At 38.3% G+C, this 19,241-nt stretch overlaps 1 protein-coding gene across 1 annotated transcript in view; it reads right to left on the reverse strand.

The window, feature by feature from the left end:
- Positions 1-19,241, reverse strand: part of LOC121818062 (A disintegrin and metallopeptidase domain 3-like) — a 104,039-nt gene that overhangs the window by 34,992 nt on the left and 49,806 nt on the right. Inside the window, exons 11-13 of the mRNA XM_060406913.1 lie at positions 12,865-13,004; positions 6,231-6,417; positions 1,832-1,930 (exon numbers count right to left, since the gene is read on the reverse strand). Coding sequence (XP_060262896.1) covers positions 1,832-1,930; positions 6,231-6,417; positions 12,865-13,004 — 426 coding nt within the window. The remainder of the gene's footprint in view (positions 1-1,831; positions 1,931-6,230; positions 6,418-12,864; positions 13,005-19,241) is intronic.

The following is a 19,241-nucleotide window of genomic DNA, read 5'->3' on the forward strand; positions in this document are numbered from 1 at the left end:
CTTGTGTGTTCATCATCAAGATACAACTGACCCACGATAATTGCTGGTGTGCAGTACCAGACACAGCTCCTTAAAACTTCAGAGAGGAAAGTCTGGGTACTGGCTAAAACATGTTAGTCCCTGTTATGTGTCAGATAATAGCAGGTTAAAGTATTGGTCTTCCATATCTTTGTACTTGGACTTGTGTCCATCTAAACTGAAAATTTATAAGAAAAAAAAACACTGGTTCAAAGCAGTACATTTCAGACCATGTCAGTGGAAAGTAGAATGGAAAGTAGACAGGAAAAAAATAAGAAGCCTTTTAAGCTTATGGTCAGTAATAAGAGAGGCACCTGTGACCCTTCAAAAGACAGCAAAAGCTAGATTTTATACTATAATATGTAAGAAAGTTAATGGGAACTAACATAGGACATTGAAGCATGCTTCAACAGTGAGAAGGAGAGGTCCTGGGCAGATGGTGGCAGTGGGTATATTCCCAGAACTAGAATTGAGTCACAGGTGCCTTCAAGTGTGAAAAATGAAATGGCTGTCCAGGGCTACCTTCTACAGACCAATAAGTGCAGTTCTAGATGTTAAAAACAAAAGATGATAGCTGAAGTTACAGGTTTTAGTTGGAACTTCTTTACAGAATTCAATGCTGTTACCCCGAATCTCTCCCTAGAAACTTATACTATGAATTTTCACTGGACCAAATGCAGGAATTATCTCTGTTGCAAAGAATTATCCTTTGAGATGTAGGTAGAGGGCAACGGTGGGTGTGTACTAAGTCACTTCAGTCATCTCCAACCCTCTGTGACCCTGCGGATTGCAGGGGCCAGGCTCTTCTGTCCATGGGATTCTCCTGGCAGGCAGGCTCTTCAGCACCACCTGGGGAGTCCAGATGGAAATGGACTGTTTAGAAAATTCAACTGCTCTGTCTCACTGATTTGGAGACAAAGACAAAGATGTGAGTTCTGGGGAAGGAAAGAACAACACAGTTTATTGCTAAGACGTGGAAACCCTAGCCTGGCCTCTACATTAATGTGCCTTGAAACAAATGAACATTGGCTTTAAGAACTAGCCCACTGAGTGAAAACGAGCATGCAGAGAACAGGGTGAAATGGTGTGGGGAGAGATTTTCATTGACAGTGGAAAAACAGACCTGATGACAAAACCTCTCGTCAATCAGCGTTCATGTGTGTCTTAGCCTCCTAAAAGTAACACACAAAAAGGCAAGTTGCTGAAATGAAGCCCTCCCTAGAACAGAGCTCTTACCCAGGGTCCTATCAGAGGTGGTTATGAAGGAAAATTGAGGGAAAACTTCCCAAGGGAAGTCAAGGATTCAGTGAGTGATTCACAAAGTTAATCTTCAGTGTTAGATATGCTACATATTGCTGACTATTCCCTATGGATTCCTTTTTTCTGCTACTTCCAAAGCGAGGGGTTACTTATAATTGTATAATTGTATACAATTATAATTGTCTATTCAAATATTGTATCTCAAGTGTGTGTGGGGTGGCTTATTCATAATTTTGTCATAAGTAGATTGTGAGGAGCTACATTCAATTATGACCAAGAGGAACTCACAACACCCAGATTACCTGAAGTTGTTATTAAATGGCATAATAGGATGAGTTCTGAGTAGGGATTGAAACAATGAGGTTAGAGGTAGGGCTAAAAATTTGATTGGAAAAGATCTAAAGACTTCTCAATTCTGAACTCAACAGTGGATGAATCAGGAACATACAGTTATATATTTGAAAGATGAGTAAAAATTGTGTGAAAAAAAGCTAAAAAGCCCACAAAATCAGGAATTTCATGGAAGAAAATAAGGTAATATTCGAAAACTTACCTTACAAGTGTTTTTTCCACAACATGGTCCAGAACCACACTCTGCCTTTCCTTTCAGTACACAGTTTAAAGGATCACAGCATTTACTATACTCACATGTCTGAAAGCAAAGGTAATCAAGTTAAGTAATTTTGAACTAAATCATTTTACTTATGGTTATAATATCTTAAGCCATGTCTCTAATTACAATCGCAGTATAATTTTTATGTCTATCTATTTTTAACACCACTTCACCTAGACAATGTATTTTGATATAGAAAAATGTGGTAATGAAATCATTCAGGATTCTATGTTCAAGAATTTGACTGTTAAAATGTAATGCAACTTACTTCCATCTTTTTGTGTTCATAAATATATGGACAATATATTTTGAGATTTTTTTCATTTGTGTGTGTGTGTGTGTGTGTGTGTGTGTGTGTGTGTGTGTGTGTGTAGTCGTGCCCAACTCTTTGTGACCCTATGGGCTGTAGCCTTGCCAGGTTCCTCTGTTCATGGAATTCTCCAGGCCAGAATACTGGAGTGGGTAGCCATTCCCTTCTCCAAGGGATCTTCCTAACCCAGGTTCGAACCTGGATCTCCCACATTGCAGGCAGATTCTTTACCGTCTGAGCCACTAGTAAACTACTTATCTGTCTTATCAATTCTCCTCAAGATATTCTGTGACTATTAAATGTTTTTGGATGTGACAAAATAGAGGTTTCCAAATAACAATAGCATATTGTGGTTGTGTCATTTCAAAGAAATTTTTTTTCACTTTTTAGCCCTTGAATATTAAAGATTGATTCTAAAAGTTATTAGTTCAAAGAATTAAAAAATATTAAGAACTCTTTCATAATACACATTTATTTCCTTCTCTTTATAGAGTTGTCTAGTAGTGTAAGAGTGATATAAGACTGATAAGTAATATATTTTTAAAAATTTATTTTATTTTATTTTTAAAAATAAATTTATTTATTTTAATTGGAGGTTAAACCAATACAATATTATAAGTAATATTTTAAAATGAATAAAGTGAATAGGCACAAATAACTACGTGTTTATATCTGTTTCAATTTCATATATCTTCACAATTTAGTTTATTTTATATGTTTATGCATACTTTTCTTTGAGATATTCTATTATTTTTTTATTGCTAAGCACTTTTGTATTAATAATATTAGCCCCTAGCCACTAATATATTTTATATTGTTTTGCAGTTTGTCATGACAACTTATTTCTATTTTGGCAGGTTTTAAAAAATATTTTTATTACTGTGATATTCTGAAATCTGAAAATTGCCATTTTTCTTTTGTGATTTGTTCCAAGAGCTTCTGTATAATATTTTCTTCCACATTAATCCCAGTAAATACGTGAAGGGGTAAAATGTTTCTGTTATATATATAAATATATATCTACATATATGTATTTTTATTTTACATTAAGTATTTTGAGCAGTATGTTGTAAATGTAACTATAAGGGGAATATATGTCTTCTGCCAAAATTAATTAAGTTTTTATTTTCTTATAGAATAGTAATTTATTACTGATATTTTATTATACCTGGATACTTGTATAATGTCATTTATAAAATGAAACATAATGCAGTTACACTAATGGCATATTACTAAAGTATATTCCAGATTCTATTCTTATTTAACACTTGTAAATCTATAAGAATCAGATAATAATCATTTTTTCTTTTTCATGTTTCTTCAAGAAGAATGTGTTATGCTTCACATATAAACATGTTAATGAAAAACAGCAAGTGAATTTACTGAAGATGGAATATTAAACCCTCACTAAATATTAATATTGGGGAAAATAAAACAAAATCAGTGATGTGATAGCCTAATATCGAAAATCTAGAATCAAGGAGAGAGCCTGCAGTAGACAGTATATTTTGACAGCACTCAATGTATAATGGAAATCTAGACTAAAGACCTAGATTTGCCAACATCCACTGGATCATAGAAAAAGCAAGAAGTCCAGAAAAACATCTACTTCTGCTTCATTTACTACGCTAAAGCCTTTCACTGTGTGGATCACAACAAACTGTGGAAAATTCTGAAAGAGATGGGAATACTGGACTACCTGTCCTGCCTCCTGAGAAATCTGTATGCAGGTCAAGAGGCAACACTTAGAACCAACCACGGAACAACAGACTGGTTCAAAATTGGGAAAGGAGTACGTTTAGGCTTTATACTGTCACCCTGCTTATTGAACTTCTATGCAGAGTACATCATGAGAAATGCTGGGCTAGATGAAGCACAAGCTGGAATCAAGATTGCTGGGACAAATATCAATAACCTCAGATATGCAGACAACACCACCCTTATGGCAGAAAGAGAAGAAGAACTAAAGAGCCTCTTGATGAAAGTGAAAGAGGAGAGTGAAAAGTAGGCTTAAAACTCAACATTCAGAAAACTAAGATCATGGCATCTTGTCCCATCACTTCATGACAAATAGATGGGGAAACAATGGAAACAATGAAAGACTTTACAGTTTTGGGCTCCAAAATCATTGCAGATGGTGACTGTAGCCATGAAATTAAAAGACTCTTGCTCCTTGGAAAAAACACTATAATCAACCTGGACAGCATATTAAAAACCAGAGATATTACTTTGCTGATAAAGGCCTGTCTAGTCAACTCTATGGTTTTTCCAGTAGTCATGTATGGATGTGAGAGTTGTACTATAGAGAAAGCTGAGCACCACAGGTATACACGTGTTCCCCATCCTGAACCCCCCTTCCGTCCTCCCTCCCCATAGCATCCCTCTGGGTCATCCCAGTGCACCAGCCCTAAGCATCCCGTATCATGCATCAAACCAGGACTGGCGATTCGTTTCATATATGATATTATACATGTTTCAATGCCATTCTCCCAAATCATCCCACCCTCTCCCTCTCCCACAGAGTCCAAAAGAAACCGATACAATATTGTAAAGTAATTAACCTCCAATTAAAATAAATAAATTTATATTAAGAAAAAAGAAAGCTGGGCACCGAAGATTTGGTGCTTTTGGAATGTGGTGCTGGAGAAGACTCTTGAGGGTTCCTTGGACTGCAAGGAGATCCAACCAGTCCATCCTAAAGGAGATCAGTCTTGAATACTCATTGGAAGGACTGATGCCGAAGCTGAAACTCCAATACTTTAGCCACTTGATGCAAAGAAATGAGTCATTGGAAAAGTCCCTGATGCTGGAAAAGATTGAAGGCTGGAGGAGAAGTGGACAACAGAGGATGAGATGGTTGGATGGCATCACGACTCGATAGACAGGAGTCTCAGCAAGCTCCTGCAGTTGATGATGGACAGGGAAGCCTGGCGTGCTGCAGTCCATGGGGTCTCAAAGAGTCGGACACAACTGAGTGACTGAACTGACTGAGGTGGTTAATATGCTCAAGAATGTTCATAAAAAGCTACTCCAAAATGAGAGATGAGAGTTGACCAAAAATAACACGACACTGGAATGTAACAGATGTGGTGGTGCATTTATCATAATCCATTAACCTATCAGTTCAGTTCAGTTGCTCAGTCGTGTCCGACTCTTTGCAGCCCCATGGACTGCAGCGTGCCAGGCTTCCCTGTCCTTCACCATCTCCCAGAGCTTGCTCAAACTCCTATCCAGTGAGTTGGTGATGCCATCCAACCATCTCATCCTCTGTTGTCCCCCTCTCCTCCTGCCTTCAGTCTTTCCCAGCATTAGGGTATTTGTCAGCGAGTTGGTTTTTTTGCATCAGGTGGCCAAAGTATTGGAACTTCAGCTTTAGCGTCAGTCTTTCCAATGACTATTCAGAGGTGATTTTCTTTCGAATTGACTGATTTGATCTCCTTGCAGTTCAAGGGACTCTCAAGAGTCTTCTCCAACTTTATAATTCGAGAGTATAAATTCTTTGGTATTCAGTCTTCTTTATGGTCCAGCTCTCACATCCATACACGACTACTGGGAAATCCAAGGCTTTGACTATATGGTTCTTTGTGGGCAGAGTGATGTCTCTGTTCTTTAATTCAATTTGAAACCAAGCTAAAATAAATGAAGTTCCCCCGATGCAAGGACTGTAATTAGAAGATGAAGATGTGAACAACAGCATACATTTAATAACTCAGTGATTTAAATCAGTCACTTTAAAGGAATTCATGGATCATTTAGGTGATAATTATACTCCTGTTGAAACTGATGTTTATGATACGGAAAGATGGGTAATATTTGCGCAGTAAGGAAAATCTTCATTCAACTCATGCTGCATTTACCCTATTCTTAAATTATTCAACTTCAAATTTTGGATGAGCCAGTTATCACATGCCCCACAGCTTCCCTTCTTAGATGTTTGACTATATGGAACAATTAAAAAAATTATGTCACATCTACATTTGTAAGATTATGTGACAAACACAAAAACAAATATCAGTCTTTTTCACTAACCTCCATGGCACCACAGTCACATTGTTCATTTGGTTCCAAAACTCCATTGCCGCAAATTGATTGTCTTCCTTGTGGAAACACTTTTGGAACTGTTTGATTCTGAAGACATTCCAATTTAGGCTGTGAAGTTGTATGTTTAAATTCATCTATGCTGCAACTGCTAAAAAACTTTATGCCATGGGAACGTCTGAAATTAAACTGTATTTCTTAGTTAAAAGGAATAAAATCAGTATCAAAGTAACACTCTTCGATAACTGCTGTGAATTATTTACTTCTTCACTTACAGAATAGCCAAGAAGAGTGCTTGGCTATTGTCAAGTGGCTATTAAGTGGAGAGTGCTCAATTTTGAATTCTATTAGTAATAAAAGAATAAGCCCATTTCTATTCAAATTCAGCATGCTGCTGCTAATTCGCTTCAGTCGTGTCCAAGTCTGTGCAACCCCAGAGATGGCAGCTCACCGGACTCCCCCATCCCTGGGATTCTCCAGGCAAGAATACTGGAGTGGGTTGCCATTTTCTTCTCCAATGCATGAAAGTGAAAAGTGAAAGTGAAGTCGCTCAGTCGTGTCCGACTCTTAGCGACCCCATGGACTGCAGGCCACCAGGCTCCTCCGTCCATTGGATTTTCCAGACAAGAGTACTAGAATGGGGTGCCATTCCCTTCTCCACAAATTCAGTATAACAGACATCTAATAAGTAGAGGATGTTAAGGAGGTTGCATGATTGAGAATATAATAAACAAAAGAGTGCTTGTTGACAAAAAGGCTCTATTTAAGTACAACTTACTCTTTATTACTATCCTTATTATTTACAACACTGTCAAGATTATAATCATTATAGTAAGAGGAACTAATTATTATTAAGAAAATGATACATACTAGGGATAATATAGAAAACTGAAAGAATAAACACAATGGTTGATTGAGTTAATTAAAAGTCAGAATTGTTTTTACTTTGGTAACAAATTTAAAACAGCTCAACATGAAGCATATAGAATACATAAACTCTAGATTCTTTCTAGTTTGATATTTTCATATTTCTAGTACACTGTCTAATGGGTTTTTGTTTAAATTAGTAACAAACTCAGACTTAGAGAAATGACATGAGAAACAAATTTTGTTTCCTAAACCAGTTGAATAATAATAATTTCAATGTATAACTCTTACAGAAAACTGAATTCTCTTAAAACAGACCTTCAATAACATGAAACAAAGATATGTTGTTAACATCTAATTCTTTTATCAGGTTCCAATTTCCCCTTCATCACGGTACTGGCACTCTACAGCAAAAAGATCCAATTCAGAACCAACCACTGCCTTTAGTACTCCTATCTCCTTAGTTTAACTGACTACATTTTTTGGTGTCATTTTTGACATTCAAAAGTTTTATAGTCTCAGGCTAATTATTTGGGAAAATGTGCCTCAGTTTAGGTTTATGTAATGTTTCCCAGTGCTTAGACTGAAGTTATGTATCTTGTTAAACGCACCACAGAAATATTGCTGAGTCTGTGTGCTCCATTGCATCCTAACAGCACATGATTCTAACTTGTTATGTTTTTGAAAAAAGTCATTTTGATTAGGTGATTAAAGTCTATACTTTAATATCTCTTTCTCTACTTATCTCTTAATAATTATTTGGGGAGAACTTTTATGTACATATAACTTTTCTAGTTCTATTTTCAATATATTCACTATGTATATATATCTTTTATAACCTTATTTTAATATATCCATTCAATATATTTATTCACTTCAAAATAATATTTTCATGTATTTATATGAATATGGACTCAAATTTTCCTAGTACACTAAAAGGTGTTTTAAACCTTAATTAACATTACATGGGAAATAGATGGAGAAACAGTGGAAACAGTGTCAGACTTAATTTTGGGGGGCTCCAAAATCACTGCAGATGGTGATTGCAGCCATGAAATCAAAAGACGCTTACTCCTTGGAAGAAAAGTTATGACCAACCTAGATAGCATATTGAAAAGCAGAGATATTACTTTGCCAGCTAAGGTCTGTCTAGTCAAGGCGAGGGTTTTTCCAGTAGTCATGTATGGATGTGAGAGTTGGACTGTGAAGAAGGCTGAGCGCCGAAGAATTGATGCTTTTGAACTGTGGTGTTTTAGAAGACTCGAGAGTCCCTTGGACTGCAAGGAGATCCAACCAGTCCATTCTGAAGGAGATCAGCCCTGGGATTTCTTTGGAAGGAATGATGCTGAAGCTGAAACTCCAGTACTTTGGCCACCTCATGTGAAGAGTTGACTCATTGGAAAAGACTTTGATGCTAGGAGGGATTGGGGGCAGGAGAAGAAGGGGATGACAGAGGATGAGATGGCTGGATGGCTTCACCGACTCGATCGACATGAGTCTGAGTGAACTCCAGGAGCTGGTGATGGACAGGGAGGCCTGGCGTGCTGCAATTCATGGGGTCGCAAAGAGTCGGACACGTCTGAGCAACTGAGCTGAACTGAACTGAACATTACATATGACTTTCAGATTGTCCTAGATTTGCCTGTTGGAAGACTCCTTCAAACTGTTTTGTTTCCATAAGTGTATATCCAAATTCTTTGAACATCTTTTTATATTCTGACACAAATGCTCACTGATCATTTGTATCTTGTCTATCTTAGTCCTGGAATCAGGCATATGGTGTCACCAATTTTGTTCTTTCTCAAGGTTACCATGGCTATTCAGGGTCTATTAAATTTTAGGATTGAATCACTGCAGATGGTGACTGCAGCCATGAAATTAAAAGACACTTACTCCTTGGAAGGAAAGTTATGACCAACCTAGATAGCATATTGAAAAGCAGATACATTACTTTGCCAACAAAGGTCCGTCTAGTCAAGGCTATGATTTTTCCAGTAGTCATGTATGGATGTGAGAGTTGGACTGTGAAGAAAGCTGAGCACAATAGAATTGATGCTTTTGAACTGTGGTGTTGGAGAAGACTCTTGAGAGTCCCTTGGACTGCAAGAAGATCCAACCAGTCCATTCTGAAGGAGATCAGCCCTGGGTGTCCTTTGGAAGGAATGATGCTAAAGCTGAAACTCCAGTACTTTGGCCACCTCATGCGAAGAGTTGACTCATTGGAAAAGACTCTGATGCTGGGAGGGATTGGGGGCAGGAGGAAAAGGGGACAACAGAAGATGAGATGGCTGGGTGGCATCAGTGACTCGATGGATGTGAGTTTGAGTGAACTCCGGGAGTTGGTGATGGACAGGGAGGCCTGGCGTGCTGTGATTCATGGGGTTGCAGAGAGTCAGACATTACTGAGTGACTGAACTGAACTGATTTTATATCTGGGAAAGGTATCATTGCAATTTGAATGTGCAGACTGATTTGGATAATATAGATTTTTGCTGTTCAGTCAGCCAGTTGTGTCCAATTCTTTGTGAACTGCAAAATGCCAGGCCTCCCTGTACCTCACCATCTCCCAAAATTTGCCCAAGTTCATGTCCCCTGTATTGGTGATGCCATCCAGCCATCTCATCTTCTGATGCCCTCTTCTCCTTCTGCCCTCAATCTTTCCAAGCATGAGGGACTTTTTCAATGAGCTGGATATGTGCATCAGATGCCCAACATACTGGAGCTTCAGCTTCAGTTTCAGTCCTTACAGTGACTATTCAGGGTTGATTTCCCCTAATATTGACTGGTTTGATCTCCTAGCTGTCCAACGGACTCTCCAGCACCACAGTTTGAAGGCATCGATTCTTTGGTGCTCTGCCTTCTTTAAGGCCCAGCTCTCACAAGTGTAGATGACCACTGGGAAGACCATAGCCCTGTCTATACAGACCTTTGTTGGCACAGTAATGTCTCTGCTTTCAACACACTGTCTAAGTTTGACATAGCTTCCCTGTTGGCTCAGACGGTCAAGCATCTGCCTGCAAGGTGGGAGACCTGGGTTCGATCCCTGTGTTGGGAAGATCCTCTGGAGAAGGAAATGGCAACCCACTCCAGTACCCTTTCCTGGAAAATCCCATGGACAGAGGAGCCTGGTAAGCCCCAGTCCATGAGGTTCCAAAGAGTTGGACACGACTGACTGACTTCACTTTTTCCCTGCCTAGAAGCAATTGTCCACAAAGATCTTAGGGCCCAAGAAGAGGATATCTGTCACTACTTCCACTTTTCCTCCTTGTATTTGCCATGAAGTCACGGAGCCAGACGCCATGATCTTAGTTTTTTTAATATTTAATTTTAAGCTGGCTCTTTCACTATCCTCCTTCACCGTCATCAAGAGGCTCTTTAGTTCCTTAGTTCCTCTTCACTTTCTGCCATTAGAGTGGTATCATCCATATATCTGAGGTGGTTGATGTTTCTCCCACCTATCTTGATCCAGCTTGTGACTCATTCAGCCTGGCATTTCTCATGATGTGCTAAGCCTATAGTTTAAACAAACAGGGTGACGGCAATCAGTCTTGTCATTCTCCTTTCTCCACCTTGAACCAATCAGTTGTTCCATACAGGGTTCTAACTGTTTCCTCTGGACCTGCATAAGGTTTCTCAGGAGACAAGTAAGATGGTCTAGTATCCTTGTCTCTTTAAGAGCTTTCCACAGTTTATTATGATCCACACAGTCAAAGGCTTTGGCCCAATTGATGAAACAGAGGTTAATATTTTTCTGGAATTCCCTTGTTTTCTCTCTGATCCAGCAAATGTTAGCAATTTGATCTCTGGTTCCTCTGCCTTTCCTAAACCCAGCTTGGATATCTGAGAGTTCCTAGTTTGCATAATACTGAAGCCTAGCATGCTAGATTTTAAGCATGACCTTACTAGCATGGGAGATGAGTGCAATTATCCTATGGTTGGAACATTCTTTAGTACTACCCTTCTTGGAATTTGGGGTAAGGATTTACCTTTTCCAGTCCTTATATGGATACTTTAACAATGTTAATTCTTCCAATAAATGAGCATGAAGTATTTTTTGTTTCCTAGAGTATTATTTAATTCCTTTCCTCAATGTCTTATATTTCTCCATACACATCTTTCACTTTCTTGGCTTTTAAATTTATTCTAAGTAATTTATTCTTTTTAATGCTATTGTAAATGGGATTGCATTCTTAATCTCTACTACTGATAATTTGTTTTTGGTATATAGCAATACAAAGTATTTTATATATTAACTTTGCATACTGTAACTTCCCTGAATATGCTTATTACTTCTGACAGTTTTTGGTAGAGTCCTTTAGAGAAACCTATATGCAGGTGAGGAAGAAAGAGTTAGAACTGGTCATGGAACAACAGACTGGTTCCAAATAGGAAAAGGAGTACATCAAGGCTGTATATTGTCACCCTGCTTATTTAACTTATATGAAGAGGACATAATGAGAAACGCCAGGATGGAAGAAGCACAAGCTGGAATCAAGATTGCCAGGAGAAATATCAATCACCTCAGATATGCAGATGACACCACCCTTAGGGCAGAAAGTGAAGAGGAACTAAAAGCCTCTTGATGAAAGTGAAAGAGGAGAGTGAAAAAGTTAGCTTAAAGCTCAACATTCAGAAAACGAAGATCATGGCATTACTGCATCATGATTGCTTGCTTAGCTCCTTTCCTACATTTTCTAGTCCTTCCTGGACCTCTTTCTCTGAATCATGATTCGTTAACCTGATTGTATTTTACCATCTTTAAAAAAATATTCTATGCTTTTAATATTCTTCCATATAATTTCAGTCATTTCTTTTGGTTTGTTTTATCCTTTCCAGTCTTTTGAGTTTTTCACATTTCTTCATATCCATGTATCACTTCACTGTCTTTCCCTGAAAAGTTTTCCACAAGTTCTTCATGTGACCAGACTTCTTTCTTCTCTTTCAGGTTCCAACATGAGTTTGTCTCATAGAAATCTTCCTGCTGCTGCTGCTGCTGCTAACTCGCTTCAGTCATGTCCAACTCTGCAACCCCATAGATGGCAGCCCAACAGGCTCCCCCATCCCTGGGATTCTCCAGGCAAGAACACTGGAGTGGGTTGACATTTCCTTCTCCAATGCATGAAAGTGAAAAGTGAAAGGGAAGTCGCTCAGTCGTGTCCGACTCTTAGTAACCTCATGGACTGCAGCCTACCAGGCTCCTCCATCCATGGGATTTTCCAGGTAAGAGTACTGGAGTAGGGTGCCATTGCTTTCTCCAAAAAAGCTTCCTAGACCCTCCTTTTTTGTCATAAAGTTTCTCTTCTCCATGTATTCCCTATTTATTTTCTCTAGGCACTTAATGTAAATCATTTAAATTTTGCTGATTCTCATGTTGACTTTAAAATTCTGTCCCTGATAGACTAATATAAAATATATAACACTTTTCTATCTTGTTAATCATCCACATGATAGACTAACACAATTCTTGTAACTATACATGCTAAAATTTTTTTGATAGGATGAATAAATCTCACATCAAGATTCCAGTGCTTCACAAGAACTCATCATCAAAGACTTGATACTACAGCGCTGAACATAGAAACAAGAAGCACATTTTCTACAATATCAAATACTTATTCCTTTTAATAAACATTAAAATAATTCATAGGTATTTAGTAAAAATGCTTTTATCTATATTATATCAAAGATATCGTACATCAAGAAATGCTATAAATATCTCCCAAAAGAAGACAAAGTTTTGATAAAAGTCACATCTTACATTGCTTCAGGATTCATTATACATGCAATTCCTGGACAGGAACATTCATAGATGTTATTGTTATACTTTAATCCCAGCATAATTCCAAGTAATTGCGCGAAAAGAACTGAAAATGCCTCTAAAGTTATCATCTTTGAATACTAAATGAAATAAAAAACAGAATGGTTGTTCAAGTTATTTTTTTCAATCCCTGTTTTTTTCATGTAATTGTGGCTATATTATCTAAATGCAAATACTAATTTAATAAACTTTTATATAAAGCTCATTATTTTCTTAAGAACATTGGCAAAGTTAAATTTTGTTATTCTTTTAGGATAATAATACTTTCAATACAAATAGCATTCATATATAAACAATACTATTAATATATGTTTTCATTACATGTTACTGATTTAATTATAATAAACTGAAAAAATATTCTGAGAAGATTCATCATTGTTTCAGTAACTACAACACTTTTATTTAAACACTTTGAAAATACACAGATTCTTAAGAGTTTAACTGACAGTCAGTTTTAATGTCAGAAATAGTTGTAGGATAAAATCAATGTTTTCCTAAAGGAAAAATACTAGCATTAAAAAATAAAACTTGAGTAGTGATGAAAGCAACACACAAAGCCCTGGTTGGTAATCAATGATGTTTTTAACTATCTCCATAGTTTTGCCTTTTCTAGAGTGTAATAGATTTGAAATGATACAGTGTGTAGACTTTTCAAACTGGCTTCTTTTACTAACCACTATGCATTGAAAATTCCTCCATGTCTTTATATTGCTTGATGACTAATTTTTTGAATACTGAATAAAATTTTTCTTTGTGTCTCAACTTGTTTCTTTATCCACTCATGTATTAAAGAACATGTTGTGTACTTTTAATTTCTGGCAATTATAAATAGAGTTACTATATGCAATCAGGTCCAACTTTCTATGGGTACAAGTTTTCAGTGAAATTTTCTACATGTTATAGGGGATAACTACTAGATCATGAAGTAAGGCAATGTTGAATTTTATAAGAGATCACCAAACTGTCTAAACTCTAATTCATCAACATGAATGACAGTTCCTATTGCTCCAAGTCCTCACAATATTTGGTGTCATCAGTTTTGCACATGGGCACAAAACTGAATAAGAACAGCAAGTTAAATTCTTGCCTTGTTCCAAATCTTAGTGGGAAGCACTTCATCTCTAAACATTAAATTTGATGTACATTCTATTTTTTTCTAAATGATCTTTGTGAAGTTCTAGTGTGCTGCTCTTACAATTTTGGTGAGTTTAATCATAGAAGGTCTTAAAATTGCCAAATGCATTTTCTGCATCTATTGATACAATAAAATAATTTTCCATTTTAGTGTAATGATAGAATCAACTAACTTAATTGGCTTTACATAATTACCTATCCTTAAGTATCTGAAGTATCTTGAAACCATTATATCTACCACTGTGGGCAGGAATCCCTTAGAAGAAATGGAGTAGCCATCAGGGTCAACAAAAGAGTCCAAAATGCAGTCCTTGGATGCAATCTCAAAAACGACAGAATGATCTCTGTTTGGTTCCAAGGCAAACCATCCAATATCACAGTTATCCAAGTCTATGCCCCAACCAGTAAAGCTGAAGAAGCTGAAGTTGAATGGTTCTATGAAGACTTACAAGACCTTTTAGAACTAACACCCCCAAAAGATGACCCTTTCATTATAGGGGACTGGAGTGCAAAAGAAGGAAGTTAAGAAATACCTGGAGTAACAGGCAAATTTGGCCTTGGAATGCGGAATGAAGCAGGGCAAAGGCTAATAGAGTTTTGCCAAGAGAACGCACTGGTCATAGCAAACACCCACTTCCATCAACACAAGAGAAGACTCTACACATGGACATCACCAGATGGTCAACACCGAAATCAGATTGATTATATTCTTTGTAGCCAAAGATGGAGAAGCCCTATACAGTCAGCAAAAACAAGAACGGGAGCTGACTATGGCTTATATCATGAGCTCTTTATTGCCAAATTTAAACTTAAATTGAAGAAAGTAGGGAAAACCACTAGACCATTCAGGTATGACCTAAATAAAATTCCTTATGATTATACAATAGAAGTGAGAAATAGATTTAAGGGCCTAGATCTGATAGACAGAGTGCCTGATGAACTATGGAATGAGGTTCGTGACATTGTACAGGAGACAGGGATCAAGACCATACCCATGGGAAAGAAATGCAAAAAAGCAAAACGGCAGTTTGAGAAGGCCTTACAAATGCCTGTGAAAAGAAGAGAAGTGAAAAGCAAAGGAGAAAAGGAAAGATATAAGCATCTGAATGCAGAGTTCCCAAGAATAGCAGGAAGAGATAAGAAAGCCTTCCCCAGCGATCAATGCAAAGAAATAGAGGAAAACAACAGAATGGGAAAGACTAGAGATCTCTTCAAGAAAATTAGGGACACCAAGGGAACATTTCATGTAAAGATGGGCTTGATAAAGGACAGAAATGGTATGGACCTTACAGAAGCAGAAGATATTAAGAAGAGGTGGCAAGAATACATGGAAGAACTGTACAAAAAAGATCTTCTCGACCAAGATAATCACGATGGTGTGATCACTCACCTAGAGCCAGACATCCTGGAATGTGAAGTCAAGTGGGCCTTAGAAAGCATCACTGCGAACAAAGCTAGTGGAATGATGGAATTCCAGTATAGCTATTTCAAATCCTGAAAGATGATGCTGTGAAAGTGCTGCACTCAATATGCCAGCAAATTTGGAAATCTCAGCAATGGCCACAGGACTGGAAAAGGTCCGTTTGCATTCCAATCCCAAAGAAAGGCAATGCCAAAGAATGCTCCAACTACTGCACAATTGCACTCATCTCACATGCTAGTAAAGTAATGCTCAAAATTTTCCAAGCCAGGCTTCAGCGATATGTGAACCGTGAACTTCCAGATGTTCAAGCTGGTTTTAGAAAGACAGAGGAACCAAGAATCAAATTGCCAACATCTGCTGAATCATCAAAAAAGCAAAAGAGTTCCAGAAAAGCATCTCTTTCAGCTTTATTGACTATGCCAAAGCCTTGGACTATGTGGATCACAATAAACTGTGGAAAGTTCTGAAAGAGATGGGAATACCAGACTACCTGACCTGCCTGTTGAGAAACCTGTATGCAGGTCAGGAAGGAACAGTTAGAACTGGACATAGAACAACAGACTGGTTCCAAATAGGAACAGGAGTGTGCCATGGGCGGAGTTTCTCACGCTGGTCCCCGGCAATGCCAAGGCATGATCAAGCCTCAGGAGTGCATCAAGGCTGTATACTGTCACCCTGCTCATTTAACTTATATGCAGAGTACATCATGAGAAACACTGGGCTGGAAGAAGCACAAGCTGGAATCAAGATTGCTGGGAGAAATATCAATAAGCTCAGATAAGCAGATAACACCACCCTTATGGCAGAAAGTGAAGAGGAACCAAAAAGCCTCTTGATGATAGTGAAAGAGGAGGGTGAAAAAGTTGGCTTAAAGCTCAACATTCAGAAAATGAAGATCATGGCATCTGGTCCCATCACTTCATGGGAAATAGTTGGAGAAACAGTGGAAACAGTGTCAGATGTTATTTTTGGGGCTCCAAAATCACTGCAGATGTTTATTTCAGCCATGAAATTAAAGATGCTTCCTCCTTGGAAGGAAAGTTATGACCAACCTAGATAGCATATTGAAAAGCAAGCCATTACTTTGCCAACAAAGGTCCGTCTAGTCAAAGCTATGGTTTTTCCAGTGGTCATGTATGGATGTGAGAGTTGGATTGTGAAGGAGACTGAGTGCTGAAGAATTGATGCTTTTGAACGGTGGTGTTGGAGAAGACTCTTGAGAGTCTCTTGGACTGCAAGGAGATCCAACCAGTCCATTCTGAAGGCGATCAGCCCTGGGATTTCTTTGGAAGGAATGATGCTAAAGCTGAAACTCCAGTACTTTGGCTACCTCACGTGAAGAACTGACTCACTGGAAAAGACTGTGATGCTGGGAGGGATTGGGGGCAGGAGGAAAAGGGGACGACGGAGGATGAGATGGCTAGATGGCATCACCGACTCGATGGCATGAGTCTGAGTGAACTCTGGAAGTTGGTGATGGACAGGGAGGCCTGGCGTGCTGCGATTCATGGGGTCGCAAAGAGTCGGACACGACTGAGTGACCAAACTGAACTGAAGTATCTGAAAATATCCGAAATAAATATCGATAGAGTAATAAAATATTAAAAAAATAATCCTGATTACATATCAATGCAAACTATAAACTTAAAAATTTACTGAGGGTACTTAAAATGATACTTTTTCAGGCAAAGGAAGCAATCAGAAATGAAGACAAGTCAAATGAAACAGTTTTTTTCACAGAAGTGAAAAAGAAAAACAAAATGTAGAAAAGAAGACTGTGACCAAATAACTACCATATGCACTATGGGTGTCTCAGAAAGTGAAGAGAAAAAGGGATAGAGAGCTTATTCAAGAAAATCAGTGTCACAAACCTTAAGAATCTGAGCACATGCAGATTTAAGAAGCTTAAGGAACTCAAACTAGGAAAATCCAAAGGGACCCTACAAAGAAAATCACAACTAGCTGTTGAACAAACATCAACAGGAGGATGATGGAACCAACAAAAATGGATACTCCATGTCCAGAGACAAAGGAGTTTTCTCTTGTTGATTGTTGTGTTTTGTTTGTTTTGATTTTTCAAACAAGGTGTTAGGAAGAGCTCAATCATGACAAAACGAAATCCCATATCCAGCTGATGCTTGGTGACCCACAAACTGGAGAGAAACAATACCAAAGAAGTTCTCCCATTGCTATGAAGGTTCTGAGCCCCTTGTGAACCTTGTTTTGTCAAGCTTCACAACCCAGGGATCTAGCCAAGTGACTAGGAATCCCCAAGAAATCTGACTTTGAAGGAGAGCAGGATTTGACTGCAGGACTTGCACAGAACTGGGGCAAACAGAGACTCTATTCTTGCAGGGCACAAACAAAACCTTGTGTGCAACAAGACCCAGGGGAGAGGAGCAGTGACCACATAGGAGACTGAATCGGACCTACCAGCTAGGTTTGGAAAGTTTCTGCTGAGATATGGGTTGGCAGTGGCTCATTGCCAGGACAGGGACATTTGAAGCAGCAGTTCTAGGAGGTACCCCTTGGCAAGAGTCTTCTTGGAGGTCACCATTTGACCTACCATAGAGCCTGTAGGTTCCTGGCCTACATCACCTCAGGCCAAACAACTAGCAAAGAGGGAGCACAGGCTCATCCTTCAGAAGACAACAGGATCAAGTGTAACCAAGCAGGCCCTACCCATCACAGCAAGACTCAGTTTTTCACACCACCAGTTCCTCCCATCAGTTCCTTCCTCAACAACCTGAAGGCAGACAGAAGAAGACAGTAGAACTGCAATTCCACGGCTACCAGAATTGAAAGAGACACATGTACCCCAATGTTCATCGCAGCACTGTTTATAATAGCCAGGACATGGAAACAACCTAGATGTCCATCAGCAGATGAATGGATAAGAAAGCTGTGGTACATATACACAATGGAGCATTACTCAGCCATTAAATAGAATACATTTGAGTCAGTTCTGATGAGATGGATGAAACTGGAGCCGATTATACAGAGTGAAGTAAGCCAGAAAGAAAAACACCAGTACAGTATACTAACACACATATATGGAATTTAGAAAGATGGCAATGATGACCCTGTATGCAAGACAGCAAAAAAGAAACAGATGTGTATAGCGGATTTTGGACTCAGAGGGAGAGGGAGAGGGAGAGATGATTTGGGAGAATGGCATTGAAACATGTATACTATCATGTAAGAATCGAATCGCCAGTCTATGTCCGATGCAGGATACAGCATGCTTGGGGCTGGTGCACAGGGATGACCCAGAGGGATGTTATGGGGAGGGAGGTGGGAGGGGGTTCATGTTTGTGAATGCATGTACACCCGTGGTGGATTCATATCAATGTATGGCAAAACCAATACAGTATTGTAAAAGTAAAATAAAGTAAAAATAAAAATTAAAAAAAAGAAAAAAGTGAGAGGACTCAAAACAATACAATTAGAAATGAAAAAAGGGAAGATACAACTGACTCCACAGGAATACAAAGGATCATAAATGGAAAACCTGGATGAAATGACAAATTCTTAGATACAGTTTCCCAAGACTGAACCAGGAAGAAACAGAAAATATGAACAGATGAATCACAAGCACTGAAATTGAAACTACGATTAAAAACTTCCAACAAACAAAAGTCCATGACCCGATGGCTTCACAGGTAAATTCTATCAAACATTTAGAGAAGTTAACACTTATCCTCTGAAACAGTTCCAAAAATTGTAGAGGAAGGAAAACTTCCAATCTCTTTCTATGAGG

This window comes from Ovis aries, chromosome 26 (genome assembly GCF_016772045.2).
Source record: "Ovis aries strain OAR_USU_Benz2616 breed Rambouillet chromosome 26, ARS-UI_Ramb_v3.0, whole genome shotgun sequence".
NCBI lineage: Eukaryota > Metazoa > Chordata > Mammalia > Artiodactyla > Bovidae > Ovis > Ovis aries.